The sequence below is a fragment of the Myripristis murdjan genome, chromosome 8 (assembly GCF_902150065.1).
Source record: "Myripristis murdjan chromosome 8, fMyrMur1.1, whole genome shotgun sequence".
In the NCBI taxonomy this organism is placed as follows: Eukaryota; Metazoa; Chordata; class Actinopteri; order Holocentriformes; family Holocentridae; genus Myripristis; species Myripristis murdjan.
The window spans coordinates 6,914,315-6,933,376 of NC_043987.1; the positions used below are offsets into that span (position 1 = coordinate 6,914,315).

A 19,062-nucleotide genomic window follows, 5' to 3' on the forward strand; every position below is an offset into this window, starting at 1 on the left:
GGAGAGCAGGTGGTACCATGGGTTCACATAAGACAATAACCAGTCACATTTTACACACACACATGCACACACACTCACCTCCAGTGACACACAAACACACCACACGCATACAAACGCAGAATTCTGCCTCCCTGCACTCTGCACAGCACAGCACCACAGCGTGTCATCATTGCCTATAAATTACACGGGGAAGTGAAGATCTATTTCTAATTCAATCAGTCGTCACTGGTGTAACATCCCTCGCTCTCCAGCTCTCTCCCTGCCTCGTTCGCTCCCTCTGCCTTGCTCCCCTTTTTCTCCCTCGCTTGATTCTCAGTGATGCGTCTCATTCATCAGGGCCTCCACTTCCAAACTGGGGCTGGTGGAGGCTGGCGCCAGAACTGTGGCTTTGCTGATGTATTTGTGTGTGTGTGTGTGTGTGTGTGTGTGTGAGAGAGAGAGAGAGAGAGAGAGAGAGAGAGAGAGAGAGAGAGGGAGAGAGGGAGAGAGATAGAGGGGGAGAAAGTGTATCACTGTACCTCTATCCATATAAACAGTTTGAATTTCTGACCCTCAGAGTGAGGACAGGTCATTTTTGTTTTAAACTTGGTAAATATCAGTATGTCGCTGTCGAAGTGATTGTGATTATTGCACTTATTAGTGGGCAAGCTGGCAGCTTGTCTTACTTTTCCTCTTCTTTAAGAAACTATTATTAAATGTTTAGCTCTTATCGTGTCTTCATTTCCTCCTTCATGATGAATGACCTTTGTACTGCTTTTTCGTTGTCTTGTGTACTGTTTTATCTTATTTTGTAAAGCACTTGGTGACTCTGCTTTTGAAAAGTGCTATATAAATAAAGATTTTAACTATCATTATTATGATTATTACTGTTGTTGTTGTTGCTGTTGTTTTTCTGTGGTTGTTATAAACAAATAACCACTGCAATGTAGAAACCACCAACAATCACCAAAACATTTCATGTTCACATTTCAGTTGAAGGATACGTTCAAAAAAATTTTGCAACATATAGTTACACTGTATGAAATCCTTTCAAAGCCAAATGCAAATCAATCAGTCAATCAATCAATCAATCAATCAATCAATCATTTTGGATGTACAAGGTTTTCACCTGACAGCACCAAAATAAGACTGGCCTCTATCTCACGCCAGCGATGTTCTTAATACTGGTATTTGTCAAAATTTAGACTACATTTCCCATAAAACCCATTACTTCCTGCTGCAAAGCACATGTTTCTAATTGCTCCACCCTCACCTATCTGGCACCACTTTGTGTGTGTTTGTTTTCTCTTTAGCTTTGGCTCCATTTGCCCTGGAGCATCAGCATGTTACTGGAATGGAATGAAGCAGATTGTCTGCAAAATGGAGTACACTTTAAAATCCACTGTGGAGACTGTGCAGGCTGCTGACGTCTCACAGTCACAGTGGTAATGATATGCTAAGATGTTACATGTAGGGCTGTTAAGGGTTAGGGGTTAAGGAATGGATGTATTCAAATAAGGCCCTCAAAAGCGTGGAAGAACAGGGTGTGTGTGTTATTTTGCAAGTTAGCTGTGTCCTTGTGTGTATGTTAAGTAACACTTTAATGCTATCCTTGGTAGCCTGAACATCAAAAGGCTCTGTGAACATATCTGTTTTAGTTCTACAGAAGCATTACATAATGAGGCTGATAGAAAGTAAAAATGATTATGGAGGCTTAAGTAATCATTACATCCATCGAAAAACCTAAGCAACCTAAATAATCTTACATTGTATTTAGACTTTTCATGAGTGATGTGTACAACTTTTATGATAAAATCCAAAGTATATCACACAGGTGTCCGACAGAAATCCTAAGATTCAGTGCAACATGTTTTACATTCAGAAAAGTTGCCATTTAACATATTTGTCGGTTTACAGAAATGTAAAATGGCAACATTTTTTTCTTGTGACTGGGTTGAAATTCTGATATATCATCTCTCATTTGGTGGATGCTTTCATCCAGAGCAGCAACAGTATCATGTCATATTTTATTATTTGAACACTCAGAGGGACTCAAAGCACTATCCCTTCAAGTGTTAGTACCACACACTGAGTCACACAGACCCAAAAAGAAAAATCCTTAATTAATGCCTGGGCAAAGCCAGATAGTACATGATATGTTTCATCCTCTACCACGCCCCTGCTCCGTGCTCTGTGGTAACGCTCAGGTCAGCAAGCACTGGTCATGCCAACATTACGTCCCATCATTGGCTACAACCCTCAGTCCCATCTTTAGATTGTGCCAGTGCTGGAGGAAGCTTGAAGCACTCATTTTTTGCATATGGAGAGACGGAGCCAGCGAAAGCCTTCTGTGTGTGTGTGTGTGTCTTATATCTGTCATTTTGCATGAATGTGTCATTCATTGCTGCTGAGCTTATGCACTGTATGCACTTGTAAATGAAACATTTTGTACATTACGTGCATCTGCAAAGAACCCATCAGTTTTCATCTGATGACAGTTTTTTCCTCTGGGGGAGATGTCCAGTTTCAAGTTCAGGTTTTCAGATGTGGTTTGAAACAAGCCAGAAAGCGGTTCTGTTTAGTTTTATTACTTAAATCAAATGTTTCCCCACACAGTACACAAACATCGATACTTTATGTAGGTGTTTTAGGTCCAGACAACATCATCTGCTTATACAGAATAGTGTGTGTGTGTGTGTGTGTGTGTGTGTGTGTGTGTGTGTGTGTGTGTGTGTGTGTGTGCGTGCAGCCGTGGATGGGTTCACGCTTACATTGCACACATATGCCTTACATATATAAATGAATAATTAGTGTTTAAACTAGTGTATTTTGTAAGTGAGCATGTGGTTCCTATTCCCCGCTCCTCCAGCACCCCTGACATTTCCTCATGTGTTTACCGTCCTCTGGAGATATGATAAATTAGTGTGTGTTTAGTGTGTGGCAGTGTGTTTGTGTGTGTCATGAAATGCTGAAACTCAGTGGCAGCAGTAACCCAGCAGTAACCCTGCACCTCTCACTGACCCCTGCCCACCCTCCACGTAACCCAACTCAACAAACTGCTGGACCTCAACGACCCTCTAACACCGCAATGCATCAGCTCCTGAGCAAGAACCATTTTTTAGTTATTTTGCAGAAGTTGTACTGACGTGTCATGGTCGTGATGACACACACACACCAACTGCTATGAGTGATTAAAGCGCCGTGTGCACAGACATGTCAGATTTTCAGTGTGCTGTTTTTTTGAAAATTTGGGTAGTGCGACCTTTTCACACTTTTTGAATATCTGATTTGGGGTTTAGCACTCCACTGAGGATCATTTTGTTGAAGTGCAACCTTCCCTCCCAACACAAAAATTAGAACAGTTTGCTCTAGTGTCCCTTTAGGTTTTGTACTCATTGACTTGCAAAGCATAGACTTGGTCCTCTCTGAAAGCACCAGGCCCAGGCTGAGAAGCACAAGCCAGTGCTGCAGCTTTCTGCACGCTCGTTCTATCTTTGCACATTGTGTTGCATCTAGCGGTTTTTAAATGCAGAACGCCACTGAGGTTAGGGTTTTTTTTTTTCCTGTCAGAGTGCAGTGAGGTGCTTGCTGTCAGATTCAGACCATGTAACTGATCACAAAAGAGGAGGGGAAGACAAAAACTGTGTAAATGTCAAAAGACAGTTTAATCACAGTGTTGTCTGATCATTTGGAGCTGTACTATAAAAGATAAATAAGCTACAGTAATCAAAACAAACCTTTCAGGGCCATATGATTAAATACCAGCTATTTAATTTAATTCCCAATAATGCTATGTGGATTGATTATACTTACTGCTGGCCGTGATGTCACATACTGTAACAGAGACAGTGAAATGTGTCCTTTTCTCCTCCCATTGAAATGACACTAGGTCCCAACTGCAGCCAGCGTCAGATCTCATCTTCCAAGAGCATTAACCCTTAAAGTTATCATTCAGCATTTTGACATTCAAATCAATCTCTCTCTCTCTCTCTCTCACTCCCTCTCTCTCTCTCTCTCTCTCTCTCTCTCTCTCTGTCTGTCTCTCAGATCATAACCATCTGAACAACGCAGCCTTGTCTCCCTTGGGTCCAGCCATGGCCTTGTCTCACCCTCACAACAACCTGGGAATTGGCTTCAACAAGTACACCTCGCTTAAGGCTGTGGGTGAGTAAGGTTTTACACACACACACACATACACACACACACACACACACACACACGCACGCACGCACGCACGCACACACACACACACTCAGAGAAGGGTCATCAAAGCCACTAAGAGGCCAGTATAAAACATCAACATCCCCTGACACCCCACACCAAACAGGAACTGATGGATTACACCACTAATGCAGCACAGAAAAAAAAACAGGCTTACTATATAAAGTCATGCTAAAGCCAAAGATTACATTAGCGAGCCTGTATCAGGAAAACAGATGATGAAAAACACAAAGGGTCCCCGCACTGATGCGCACATTGGATACGCTCAGTGGCCAGGAGAAGCAAGTGGCCATTAAAATAATGGATTTTTTATGAGACTTACTCTCCTCCTATCATGTTTAATCACGCTTCAGGTTTGGAGTACTGTGATTTCTGACTTCGTGGTCATCCATATAACTAAATTATTGCAGCGCATGATGGAAAGACACAGACCAGGGCAATATGTGCATTTATGCAAGCGGCTCTGGAAAAAACAAGCTCCGCCTCCTTTGTATATAACCTCCCCACTCCAAATACAGAAATATACACCGATGTGGAGACGTTCAGAGGGCTAATATTTCAAAAGGCAGAGGGATAGGCAAAATTATGTGTTGAGAAAAATAGCAAGGGGAAGCTGTTTGTTTCTTGCGTTGGATAAAACACAGCGCCCCACACAGCTTCTGTTTTCTGACAACCAACAATTAAATTATTTTATTTTTTTTCCAAACCCAATTATCATCTGATCACAACTTTTCATACCACATATGAGGTTGTTTCTGACTCATGACTTTGACACCCACCCACTCAGCCCAACATTGAGTTTTAGAGTGAGGGATTCGTCACAGCAATAACTACGGACAGGCTGCTTTCCTCTCGGTGATGCAACTTCTGATTTGAAACTGCAAATTGTTTTTGCCGTGCTTTGCCAAACTCCTTTGAAACACAAGAATTTAGCATTAAGCGGGGTGTGATGTAACTGTACCACATGTCATTTAGGGTAAGCACTGATGTAGTAGCCTGGTTTTAGAGCTGAAAGAAATGGCTAAGAGCAAATACATCACTGTGGTTATAAACTGGCATTTTGTTATATCAGGCATTTTGTTGAATTAAGTCAATATCCATCAGACAGGATCATACGTAACTCATACATAACTACCTCTTGTGAAATGAATGACATGGGGTTACATCAACAGTGCATTAGACTCTGAAATTGGTAGTAGTGACACTACAGTATTGAACACACTGTAGTGTAGTGTTTTGTCTAACAACCAGGATAAAAACAATGTCTGCTGTTTGGAATGGGCGGATTAGTCATCTGCCCAAAACTCAACCACTATAATGGAGGTAGTTATTGACTGCTTGTCTCTCTGTAAATAATAATTGTGAATTAGCAATGGAAAAAAAATGTATGATGCCAACGATGATGCCACAAATCCACAGTCGATGATGACATAACTCAGACACACACAGCGGCATCCAAATCAACCACTCAATGGGTTCACAATATAAGAAAAACACTAAATAAAGAAGGTAAAACTTTGTCTTGGGGTGCTTTGCATGGATACACACATGATAATACATGCAAATAAACATATGAATAGAAAGTGAAAGTGAAACCTTAACCCTGTGAAACCCTTTGGAACCTGTGGGCAGGCCTTTATCTGCAGTAAGGTTGTATTTCACCATCAAAGATTTTATGTCACAAAATTCACATCATTTTTTTATATTTTTTATTTTTTGGGATGGAAATTTTGTGGTTATTTTCTTGTAATTCTTATGTTTTCATGTATTTTTTTTTTTTTTTTTTTTATTTTGCTTTTTTTGCTCATCGCCTTTTTGCCTGTGTTGGTGAAAGAAATCATGTGCCTTTGTTGGGTTTTAAAAAGGTTAACCAAACACAAAATACTTAAGTAACAGTGAATGGCCACACACACACACACACACACACACACAGTCAGGCATTTGTGGGTGGTGAGTGACCCAGTGTTGAGTGACAGTGACATATACATGCACACACACATATGTATATGTATATGTGTGTGTGTGTGTGTGTGTGTGTGTGTGTGTGTGTGTATTCTCACTGTACACACACAAAACACACATACACACATACAGGAGCACTATCACACTCCACCTTCACAGGCACAAATAAGGAGTACAAATGCAAACACACACACACACACACACACACACACACACACGCAAATACACTCCATCTATCATCTGATCACTGTGGACAGATAAGGACATGGTGACGGTGATGAGGAGCGACAGCTTGACACATGTACATGTACTGTTCATTGACACAGCACACAGAGACGGACGGCCCTGCACATCATAGCTATCCGACACCACAGCCAAGGAACACTGGACACTTCATACAGACGCTATGCAGCAACTTTATATCTCTCTCCTGTGGGAATTTATTCGTCAAGGGTTTGAATTTTAACACAGAAAAGACTGATCCACAGTAAACTGACAACTGTTTTCAGTTTCAGGAAATGTCTGTTTCAAGATGACTTCTCCAAGCCACAGTAGTGCTGTTAGATTTTCACATTCACACAAGTTAATTAGTACTTATAACTAAGTTTACTTCCCTCAAGTGATTGCTTGATGCCTAGTCTCTCAACAAAGACATGTGGCTGCCGCAATTTGTAAATGCCGCAGAACTGAAGGTTGACATGATTTCACAGTCAAACAAATAAGTCCTACTAGAAGCCACTTGCCCAGCTAGCTAACACTAGCTAGCCAGGCTAGCCGTGTATAAATAATTTATACCTGAGGTAGGGTGGTCAAAGTTGGTGGATGTGATTCATTTGAGGACATGTTATTAAAAAATTAACACATATTAATGCAATGTTGAACTTTGACCCACAGGCTGTTTAACACTTAAACCCACACTATGTCACACATAATGCAAGAGGATGCTGCTAATGTAACAGGTATAACACGACACACCTCCTGCAATAAAAGCATTTGAAATGCTTAACAGTGGTTGAAATTTGGTCAGGTTTACACACCAAAATTTCTTAGTTAAGGTTAAGGAAAGATCATGGTTTGGGTTAAAATACTTTGTGGTCATGGTTAAGGTTAAGGAAAGATCATGGTTTGGGTTAAAATACTTTGTGGTCATGGTTAAGATTAAGGAAAGATCATGGTTTGGGTTAAAATACTTTGTGGTCATGGTTAAGATTAAGGAAAGATCATGGTTTGGGTTAAAATACTTTGTGGTTATGGTTAAGGTTAGGAAAAGGTCATGGTTTGGGTTGAAACACTTTGTTATTACAGGAAATGAATGACTGTCTCTCTTCATACAGGAATTGAACTGTCTACTGACCCGTCCTCCACCACAACAGTCTAACAGATCTATTTGTATGCTTCTGAATCTTGTCGACACGAGCCATCCTCAAAGTAATCCATGAAGTTATCTCAGGGGATGTGTTGTGCTGTAAAAATGGGTGTGTCATGTAGTAAAGTGGGTGTGTTGTGTTCTCTGTGAGTATACTGTTAGACCTTATAGTTAAAAATGGTTTAGTCAGTGCTAATTTGGGGACGAAAGGCAGTATTGGTTTTCCGCTCGTTGTGATTCGTCTTATTCCGTGAATAAATGCGAGGGCAGTGAGCAGACTAGACAAGTACATGCCTGTCCAGGAGTATTTGTCCTTATAGCAGAGAAGAGTTTATACAGATATAGCAACCCCCTTACACATGGACGCTACACTGGAACCAAACTGCTGAATGCCCATGCTAAATGAATGACAAGACAGCCTGTGGCCTATCAGCCTTGTTGATGACAACGGCCTGAAAAACAGAATATTGTGTTGGGGGAATCCATCGTACAAGAGCAGCAACTCACAGCAGTAAAAGGCTAAGCAAGCAAGTGAAGCATTTTATAAATTTTAAATAGGCGATTAATTATGATTAACCCATGACTACCTTGCGATTAACGCAATTTAAAAAATGAATCACTTGACAGCCCTAGTCTGAAGATGTCTTGTTTGAGCGGTTTTGACAGTGTTACATTCGCCGTCACGGTTTGGGACGTTTCTAATAAATTCGCCATGCACAGCTAGCATTGGCATCTCCTGCTTGGGTTTGTTTCCAAGGGGAACACATTTTTATGAACACCGTATCACGTCAGAACTGGCTGTAGTACAGATCTCATTTGAAGAAGAGAGAGGCTGGCTGTGATGTCCAAAATCTACTCATCTACTCTAATAAAATTTTTAGAGAGGGAATATAATGAACTGAATTGTGAAAAAAGTTTGGAAACATTACATGGTATTTGCATATTGTAGAGCACTGCATAGAATAGAATAGAATAGAATAGAATAGAATAGAATAGAATCAAATGTCTCTCTTCTCTCTCCTCTGTCCACTTGTTCTATCTGCTCTTTTTCCATAACATAAACAAGTGAAATAGGGAAAATGTGTGTGTGAGTAAACACATGCATTTATGCATATATGGGGGCATCCATGCAATAAAGATAAACAGTTTAGAGGGGGTCAGTGGAGGGAGAAGTGTGACAGACTTTGGATGTGTTTGTGAGTGTGAGTGTGTTCGCATAAATCCATGTGTATTAGCAAAAGAGAGCGAGAGAGAGCTGGGGGATGAATAGAGAAGTTGAGAGAGACAGGCTGTGAAAATGGAGTGCAGAAAGCGACTGAGAGAGAGAGAGAGAGAGAGAGAGTGAGCGAGAGAGAGAGAAAGAGAGAGAGTATCTTGTCTCATTATTCTGCTCAGTGAGTGAGAAACGAAGGCTGATTGCACGGAGGGATCTTCAGCAGCGCCGCCTCAGCCACTCAGTGGAGGGCGTCAGCCACATTAAGCAGGAAAATACTTAAAAATATCAAATCCCGCACACTATGAGGAGCAACACTCGTTTTTCTCTCCTCTCTCTCCCATCACCTCACTCAGTTCTCTCGCTGTTTGATGCCGCAGAGATGAACTGCTCCTCCTCTTCCCCTCTCCGTTTTCTCTCAGTTTTGTATCATCTCTGTTTTTTTGAGTCTCACTCGCACATGCAGGCACACATACAGCCAGGGGAGTGAATAAAAGCACACATATGGGTTACACATAGCACACACACACACACACACACTTATTCTAGTACAGTTTGAGTGTCATGCCATGCTGACTGCCATCAAGGACCCTGGTCCTCTGGGGCTGCAGCTTGGCATGCAGTTAATGACAGTTAATGACTACACTTTTATACACACACACACACACACACACACACTGTACGTGTAGACACATATTCAGTCCAAAAATACAGGCATGGATTCACAAACTCTTTAAAAATGAAGCCTCTGCATGTTTGAATGGACTGAGCACAGGGATTTCTTCTTTCCCTCTCTCCCTCTCTCCCTCTCTCTCTCTCTCTCTCTCTCTCTCTTTGTCACTCGCTCTCTCTCTTTCTCGCTTGCTTGCTTTATTCCCTCCAGACATTCACTTTGTCTTGTTTCATGACTTGAACAGAGGGACATATGGCTGCAAACACACGCATGAGCCCATATTCCACAACAATCGCGACGACAGCTATTATATTATTTAGAAAAACATTTGAATATTATTCAGAGGGGAAAATAATGTAATAGAGGACACACTTCGGCTTGGTCTTGCTTGCAAATTCATTGTGAATGCACAGCAAACCTCTGAACAGCAGAACCTGTCATTATGGAATATAGCTACAGCCTTCCAGCGGGGGAACAAATGGAGTATAGAGCTGCAAAGGAATGTGCAAATTCTCACACTTCATGACCTAAATAAAAATTCTTCAACAATCGGACTCTCTTTTAAGGAACCAATAAACATGTCTGGCACAGAATAAGAATTCCATATTTCTCTGAGACATTTTGTTTTCCAGTATTTGGAGTTTCTGCGGGTGTAGCTGACCTTTGACCTTGCACCGTTGTGTTTGTTTTCTTTAATGATGTCTACCCTCTCCATCTGCTCCCACTCCTTGGTGTATTTTTCAATTCGAGAAGATATGGATATCACGAACATCATCTCTACTATCTCGATCTGCTGTGTCCTGAATTGGCTTCTGACCACGTAAACAAATAAAATGCAAGCCAGCCATGTAAAGTAAAATTTGGCATGGATCCATTTGCTTTGACACTTCAAGAAACAAGTTGTTTACACACACACACACACACACACACACACACACACAGACATGTAAATCCACTCCAGTTCAATTATCTTTTCACACATACTTCCCAGTTCTCCAGTGGGGCAATAAACAGCCCACCAGTTCCTGAGAGCCTGGCTGTGTGTACAAAGTCATGGGTAGGACACACACCAGGACAGCAGATCTTGGGCCAGCAAACCCATGCCAGGTAAAACAGCAGGCACCTGGACCACACTGCTACAGCGGTTATAAGCTCATGTATTTATTTTACTGGAAGACAAAAGAGATGGCAACAGAGATGGTTCTATATGGCTTAATTCTTTACATTTTTTTTTTTTTTCAAATATACCTTTTACAACAAAAACCCTTGCATTTTCAAAGGCCAAAGCAATGATTTCATTTGTTTGTGTGTTTGTTTGTTTGTGTGTGTGTGAAAAGAAATAAAGGGAACTCTGTACAGAAGGTTAAATGAAACATCACAAAATAAAAACCCACTCCTTTGGCTAAGGGATTTCAGAAGGTTTACAAACAAAAGGGAAGGAAGAAAGGAAGGAAGGAAGGAAGGAATGAAAGAGGGAAGGAAGGAAAAAAAGAAGGAAAAGGGGAGGTAAAGTAGTCAATGATGAAACTGCCGGAGTGGAGAGCAGCAAAAAAAGAAAAAAGGAATGAAAAACTGAAGGAAGCAAAGACAAAATGGCTCAAAGAGTTCAATAAACTCTTCGCCAGCCAACCTTTGCCATGTGCAGCAGCAGGACTCTGGACCGAGCTGCTCTTATGTGTCTGTCTTAATAAAACGTCTGAAAGGAACGGACAGGTAAGACTGGTAGGAGGAAAATGCAGGATGAAGAGCTGAAAGGTTAGAGAGAGAGAGAGAGAGAGAGAGAGAGAGAGAGAGAGAGAGAGAGAGAGAGAGAGAGAGAGAGAGAGAGAGAGAGAACAAGTAGAGAGTAAGAAGGCAGAGTAAGAGGCTGAAAGAGCAGAATTCATTCAGGCTGCTGGTTTGTTCTCGCTTTTGAAGTTTGGAAACACAAACAAACATGTGATTCATGGGGCTACATTGAGGGTATGAAGTCAACACAAGACAGAAGGTGGACGGATGTTCTGTAAGAAGGTGTGATAGAGTTTCTGCCCCAATGCCAGGACTCCTCGTCTTTGGGCCAAGACTGGCTGAAGTCTGTTTTAATTAAACTGGAACCACCCAAGAGGCCGGGCAGGCTCGGACAGATTGTGAAAAGAGGGCTGTCAGTTTAGGTATTTGTTGATACACGCTCACCTGGGAGGATTTTTAAACGCTTGAATCTGAATTTTTGGAAATGTAGTGGAGTTCAAATGAAACATACTGAAAAGAATGTCTATCATAACAAATCTTTTAATCTAGTATTGAATATTGAGCCCTTTAATATGTTATCCTTTTATTTGTGAATTGCATTGTTGACATGTAAATTCACCAAGCCTCACTGGCATTTTTTTTTTCTTGTTTTGAGAAAGATTAAAACAATGTTTGACTCATTCCAAGATTAAATCACCCATTATATATTTTTTGCAGCATTAGCAGCGCATTCTTGAAAATGTGCTTCAGGTCACATAATGGGTGAGAGAAGTTTTGGGAGACTGGGGTTTTTAAGACTACAAGCAGCGGAGAGATCTTCAACTCCCCAGAAGACGAAGGCTTTGAAGATGAAGGAGCTCATCTGGTTCAAAGTTTTCATGTTTTTCACTTCAGAATGGGGATCCTTTTCAAGCAAAGATCAGTGCAGTACCTGTGGAGACTAATGAGGGAAAGTTTAGTCTTGTGGTTCTTGAGGATTTTTTTTTTTTTTTTTTTTTTTTCAGTCTTTGAAATCGCTGAGCGAATTAACTCCACTCTCTGGGAGGAAGGTTCTCCACTATGGCTCTCACCAAGCCAAGACCCACTGGAAACCGATTTAGGCTATGATCGTGAGACTAAGTGAGTGTGTGTAGACTCTCGTGCATTGTACCTTAGATGTGCTGTTGAAGAGGATTTTCTTCCTTGATCATTTTTACTACATGTGCAGGCATATACCATAACCAGTTCAGTGTATGTTGTGGCAGTGTATTTTTAGAGTAGGAGAAAGAAGTGGGGCAAGATGGTGAAATGGAAAGATGAATGGAAGAATAAGGAGTTTGCATTGTGAAGAAAGAAAGAAAGAAAGAAAGAAAGAAAGAAAGAAAGAAAGAAAGAAAGAAAGAAAGAAATTATAGATAAAAATGAAATGCAAAAAAACATCAGTGCACGCTGACCATTTGGAAATACAATAACAGGCAACAAATATAACAAGTACGGTGCCGTAGGTCTTACGCCACTGTGTTTTTTGTTAATATGTAATGCAGTGTGCAGGTTTTCTCAGAGTCATGCCTCAAACGTAATTAAACTGCCTAAAAATAGACCAAATTGAAAAACGTTATCACACTCTGGAATCCTCTACAGGTTCAAAACATTGCAGTAACAATGCAATAATAATGTGGCTGCTCAGATTCGGCCCACAGGCCTCGCTTTGGGCTGCTGAGGGATAGATGTTGCTGTTGATGAAGCTGGAGAATGGGGGAGAAATAAAATTAAGCAAATGGTTAAGAATGAGAGAGAGAGGGAGAGCATTTGGGACAGCGAGGGTGCTTAATAATGTCACGGGGGACGCTGTTGTCATTCTGTTGACAAGATATAAGTGCATACATGCCCCAGTGTGCAATAGTGGTATTTGTCATCTAACAAAACTATGCTAAAACAGGTCCAAAAAAAAAAAAAAAAAAACTGAAAGACATTCTACATCCTTAATAATCTTTAAAATAGTAGAATGTAACTTTTTTGCTTGTAATTTGTTGTAAAATGATCGCTCTGCACTGATTCCACAGAAGCAGGATTTGTACTGTTAAAGTGCAGTGTGAATTCAAAAAGTAGGGCTTCTTCAGTGGCTACTCTGCATATTAAACCATTCCTGGCAACCCTGAGGTCCAATTAGTGTCTTCATCTTATTGTGAGGGACAGGCAGCTGGTAAGCATAGCCATTCTCCACTGCCAAAACCATGTGGTACGCTTTAGTGCACAGATGTAAATCAAGCAGCTTATTCCCTTTTCAGCAGGCAGAGAATGTATGTAAATGTGTTCCTGGTAGCATAGCGCCTGGCACACATACAGCTGAGCACACATGTACATAAACACATAAACCCCCATGCACAAATGTTTGCATACACACATATTCGTGTGCGCACACTTTCATACACATGCACAAACACACTGGCACATAAACAGTCTAATCCCCTATACATGCCCAGCTAGCAAAACTTCGCAAAATGAAAGCAAATAAGGTCCTCTATTCATTCCCCTTTCCTGCCATCAATATTACATTTGAGCATTTTCTAAAGAAAGAATAAGCCCCTAAAATCTGTGATTTGACCATTCAAAAGGAATCATTTAATTATTCTGTCTGTCTGCTAATCTCTCTGTCTCTTTCTCCCAAGAATATTTTGACAGAATATTTTCACAGGTACGCGCTATTTCTTCCTGATAAGCCCTAAAATTTCACTCCTCATTGAAAGTCAGAAACTTTATAATTAAGAGTTCAGATCTGGTTTTTCAACAATTTCCCAGTCTGCACTCTTGTGAAAATTTACAAATCCAAAGTAAAAGAGAAGGCAGTCTTGACTGCTAACTGAAATGAAAATCCATACGATAACAGCAGGAATATTCAAAACCCTTAACTGCACTTTGTACGCTACATCAATAAACCAATTACTTGGAAAACTGACAACTAAAACTGTGGTTTGTATCCGTATGAAAACAACAGAAAATGGGATAGTAGCATTAAAACAGAGTTAAGTTGAAGCTAAAGTTTTTCTGCTTTGTTGTTGATTCACACTATATCGCATAATATAGGTTTTGCTTTAAATGTTGCGTATGAGCTGAAGAAAAGTAAATTAAACGAGTATCTAAACTAGTATTAAACTAGTATCAATGGTGATGGTGTCACGTAGTGGGACAGTGGTCTTTGGATTACAAAAGCAAGACAATCTCATTGAAGGAGTGAATGATTGCCTCTCTGCCTTCCCCAGCTACTGTTGAGATCAGTGAGGCACTGAACTCACATTTCTTCCGTTGGAGCTTCTCAGTGGCCAGCAGTACACAGCTGTGTTCATGCTGGGCAGAGCATGACAAGACTGTGTGTGGTGCTCCTTCCTGCTGAAACTGCCCCCAGAGGTCATTTCTGAACATGATAATGTTCTCACTTATCTTGGCTGGTTAAATAAAGTTAAAGTAAATTCATAGGAAAATTTGCAGAGTAACACAGTGGAACTCATGGTGAAATTAGAACAGAGGTGGCAAGACACTAGTTACATTTATTCAAATACTGTACTTGAGTACAATTCTGAGGTACTGGTATTTTGCAAAGGCAATAATGCAAATAAAAATGGCCACCGCTCTGACCATCCTGTTATGTTGATTTGAATAGGAATGTTTGTTCTACTCCAATTCAAGTTCCGTGGGAGGAGCAGATTATCAGTAGGCTGACACGGATTTCTATGAGTCATGATTCGTCAAATCATTTCTTTTCCTTCTCTTTAAATGCAGTGCTTTCTGTACCAGAGTATCCTGACAATTTCGTGATAGAAATAACAGTGTGGAGCAGATCCACAACAACAGCCTCTCCCAGCAGGAAACAATGCCCTTGTGCAGGTGGTGCAGAATTGCAGTGAATGAATACATGGCACCTTGAATTGAATTAGACTAAGAGGAGGTAACATGGGGCGCCCCGGTTGTTCACCAGATAAGAGTGCGTACCACTTGTTATGGCTGAGTCCTGACAGCGCTGTCCTGGTTCGACACCAAACTCCGGCCATTTGCTGCTGGTCATCGCCCCTCTCTCCCCTGTCTTTCCTGTCTCTCTCTACTGTGACTGTCAGTGTCAACTAAGCAGAAATCCCCAAAAAAATAATTTAAGAGGAGACAGTAACACATTTGGGTACTGTGTGTGAGGTTACTGTGTTGCGCTGGTCCGAGGAGAACTGTTGCCCAGTACAGGAAATGTTTTCACTGATATCAGGCAAGGAGCCAGACAAAACTTGGCAGGGACAGTTTGGCTTCAGGAGGCAGGGCTTCCACCAGCCGGTCCCTGATCTATCGAGGCTTCCACAATCCCCATTGCATGTGCCACTGTGCATGCTGATAGTTCTATAGTGAATGACAACTATTCAAACAGTGCCACGTTAATGTATACCTCTGAGCACGTAACAGGAAGGCCACCACTTCACCGGCACGAAGACTCCACCATGCACCATGCATAGGACAATAGAGACCTTTCATCCCCCAGTGGCAAGCAGGGCCTGAAGACGGCCATCAGAGTGATGGGCTTTCAGTCCATGGGGACAATCCACAGCCATTCATTGAAAAATTACTCGGTGTGACCCACAAACTCCAAGTGAATTTCCAAATCAACCCACTTGCTGCTGAAGTTAAACAGTCATAAATAAAATGTCATATTTGCACATGGGAATTTACTAAATCAAATTATTCTAATCTTATTCAGTGATTTATATGACATTTATACTTCCTAAACACAGATTCCTCTTGATTTTGATGACTCTACATCTCTCCTAAAGTGCACCCTTACACCAAATGTCAAATCTGATATTTCAAAATGCACTGGACAAAATGCAATGAAAGTTGTAAAACACATTCATGCTACCCAGAGGATGAACCCTGTGAATTTTGGTGTCCTCATCACCTTTCCTGGACCACTACCTTCAGGTCAAATGGTTAGTACTCCAATCCCGCCAATCAATAATTTAATAACTCCTGATTGTTGTCTGATGGAGTCTGTAATCCTCAGCTAGGTTGCTCAACAAGAATTGTGGCCAGTATAGAGTGTTTTCTCTTTAAGCATTTTTTTCATTTGATTGTTTATCATTTTTGTACTTTGTTTTGTACTTTTTAATGTCCTATCAATAGCTGTATGTTGCCCCATTTTTCCCATGGACTGCTAAAATAACAAAAAAAAATATATACATTTACCAACCTGCAGTAACTGAACAATGTGAAGACAAAATGTTGTTCCTTCCTTTCCTGTCATATTATCCAGTAAAATGTGATGCCTGAATGGAGGGAGCTGGAGCAGTAGTGTGTGTGTGTGTGTGTGTGTGTGTGTGTGTGTTTTTCCAACCAATGGATGACCTTTACTTCCCAATTTACTGTGATACTGGACTAAGACAAACACAGATGCAATATACCAAAGGACAAACTGTCCATATCTACATATAGCACTGTCTCTCACATACTGTACACAAATACACATGCATGTTGACAACTCCACACTCAGTAATGTTAGGACACATTAATTCTCAGTTGCCACAGATTAAATCCAACTGGTTGTTCACAACCAGGCTTTCTCTGTGGGCATGTTCCCTAATGTTTAACTATGATAATTACAAGACACATGCACTTAAACACATACAGATAGATGCATACATCAGACACACACTCACAGGCATAAGAACAGGCAAAAAAAAAAAAGAAGAAGCTGTGTCCTCTTATGTTTCCACTCCTACTCAATTAATGAAGACGGCAGCATGAGGAAGACTTAAAGGTGGGTGGGGGGAAAGAGACTACGAGATAAAGAGAGAGGAGAAGACGTAAAAAGATATCAAGTCAAGGAAAATATACCAAGTCTAATAGAAAGAGACGGATTTGGAGCAATGAAGACAGAAAGTGAGGAGCAAGAGAAAAACAACAACATCCAGAGGAATATTGTCATTTTCCTTGCTCTCTTATTTCTCTCCAGGAAAAAAGGAGCAATAAACCGGGGCTAAGCAAACAAGGTTGTTAGTGTCTTTAGGGCGGAGGGCGGGTGGCCAGCAGCGATGACCTAGCAGCAGAGTCGAGCTCCACTCAGGGACCTCGTGCTAATCTGACTCGACACGCCGAACCCACTCTATTTTTATCCCCACAAATCTCCCATTTTAAGCAATGCACACTTGTGTTGCTTTGCCCCCTTTTCCCCTCATTTCTGTTGGTTGTTTTCTTTTTTTGTCGCTCTCTTGTTTCTTGTTGTCTTTGCTTTTCCCTCTTTTTAACGTGGCGCTGCTGGCATGATGAACTCCTGTCCACGGCATGGGCAGTTGTTCAAATAAATATGACACAAATGTGCGCACAAAAACAGGCAAACACAGCATACACTCCTCGGTGGATTCGCCTTTCTCCGTATGAATGTGTGTGTGTGTGTGTGAGTGTAAGAGAGACCTGGACAAGGCTGCAGGCATCTGACTAAGTCCAAGGTGAAAATCTGTCTCACCTTGATTTCACACACACACACACACACACACACAAACACCCACACACAGACAGACATAGACATACACACAGAGAGGCTAATTGCCTGTTTAATTAGCCATAAATGTGTAAATATTATGAAAAGATTGTGGTGTTAGGTGAGCTTAGCCCTCATCAACAGTTTCAAAATGTTAATCCAGTTATTTTTTTCGCTGTATGCTCATCTAATTATACATGTGCTGTGTGCTATCACACTACAATTATAGCTTTTTAAGCTCTTTTATCCACTAATTGTCACTTAATTGTCTTTATTATTCAGGTTCATAATTAAATCATGTCTCTCGCTTGATTTCCCCTCCTCCCCTGTCTATCCACCTCTGTCCTTTCAGACACAGCTGCAAGAGACTACTACAAGAGTTACCCTATGGTGGATTACACCCACCGCCAGTCCCCTCCCACTTTCCAGCCAATCGCCTTCCATCCCAAGGACAAGCCCTTCCTCCCACCGCCAGACATCCATGCACCACTCGCCATCACCATCAACGCCTCCCAGATCCCCAAACCCAAGATCTCCAAGACCAACACCCACCCGCTCACCTCCAGCTCGGCCTTCAAAGCCTGGGACCCCAGTAAGAGTCACGTCCAGCACCCAGTCTCTCACATGGGCCTCCAGGGGCCGCAACACCACCCCATCCAGCAGCAGCAGCACCAGTCCCTGCACCAGCCCAACAGCCGGCGCCAGGCTTACTCCAACAAGAGGCAGTTCAGCATCGAGACGCTGCCCGAGCTGTTCTCCCAGCCGCTGGGATACGGCCACTCGCCACACATGCATCCCAAGCACAAGGGACTGCCCACCAACAGCAAGACGGAGGTCACCGTCTGAACACAGGGCCGGAGAGATAGATGGTTGGAAAGATGGATAGAAGAGCTAGAGGGGAGACTCGAGAAAGATAAACAGAGAACCAGAGGAGTGTAGGGGAGTTTAAACGGAAATCCTCAGCACCGCGATGTGTTTTATATCGTCAGCAGGGGTATAGGCGAATATTGTGTATGATCTGCGTTTTTTCTTCTTCTAATGTTGATAATAATAATAATAATAATAATGCCAGTGATATTTGTGTACATTGATACAGCTGGAACAAAACAGCAACGGCAGAAAAACTGGAATGGCGGTGGACTGGCAGGTTTTGGCTGCGGCTCTTTGAACCCGGTGGCTTTTCTAAATAATTGAGTGCTCTCTCAGTGTGTCAGCCCTTCTCTCTCCTCCTGCTCCTCTCAACTCACGGCATCTCGGTGGTGCCGTGCACTGCTCCACTCATACGTAGACACACACACACACAGTGCATTCCCACCCCGCATACAGACACATGGTGCCCCACGTGCACCCAGACATACTCTGCCCAGTGTTTCAGAGGCTGTCAGAGATGCTGGTGGGGGAGCGTTTGCCCTAAGACTTTGGTTTCTCATCAG

The 19,062-nt window shown here is 41.7% G+C and overlaps 1 protein-coding gene across 1 annotated transcript in view; it reads left to right on the top strand.

Annotated features, from left to right (window-relative positions):
• LOC115364097 (protein shisa-8) overlaps nucleotides 1–18,475 on the top strand; it is a 123,952-nt gene extending 105,477 nt beyond the window's left edge. The window contains exons 3-4 of the mRNA XM_030058521.1: nucleotides 4,027–4,143; nucleotides 17,982–18,475. Coding sequence (XP_029914381.1) covers nucleotides 4,027–4,143; nucleotides 17,982–18,475 — 611 coding nt within the window. The remainder of the gene's footprint in view (nucleotides 1–4,026; nucleotides 4,144–17,981) is intronic.
• Nucleotides 18,476–19,062: the final 587 nt, after the last annotated feature.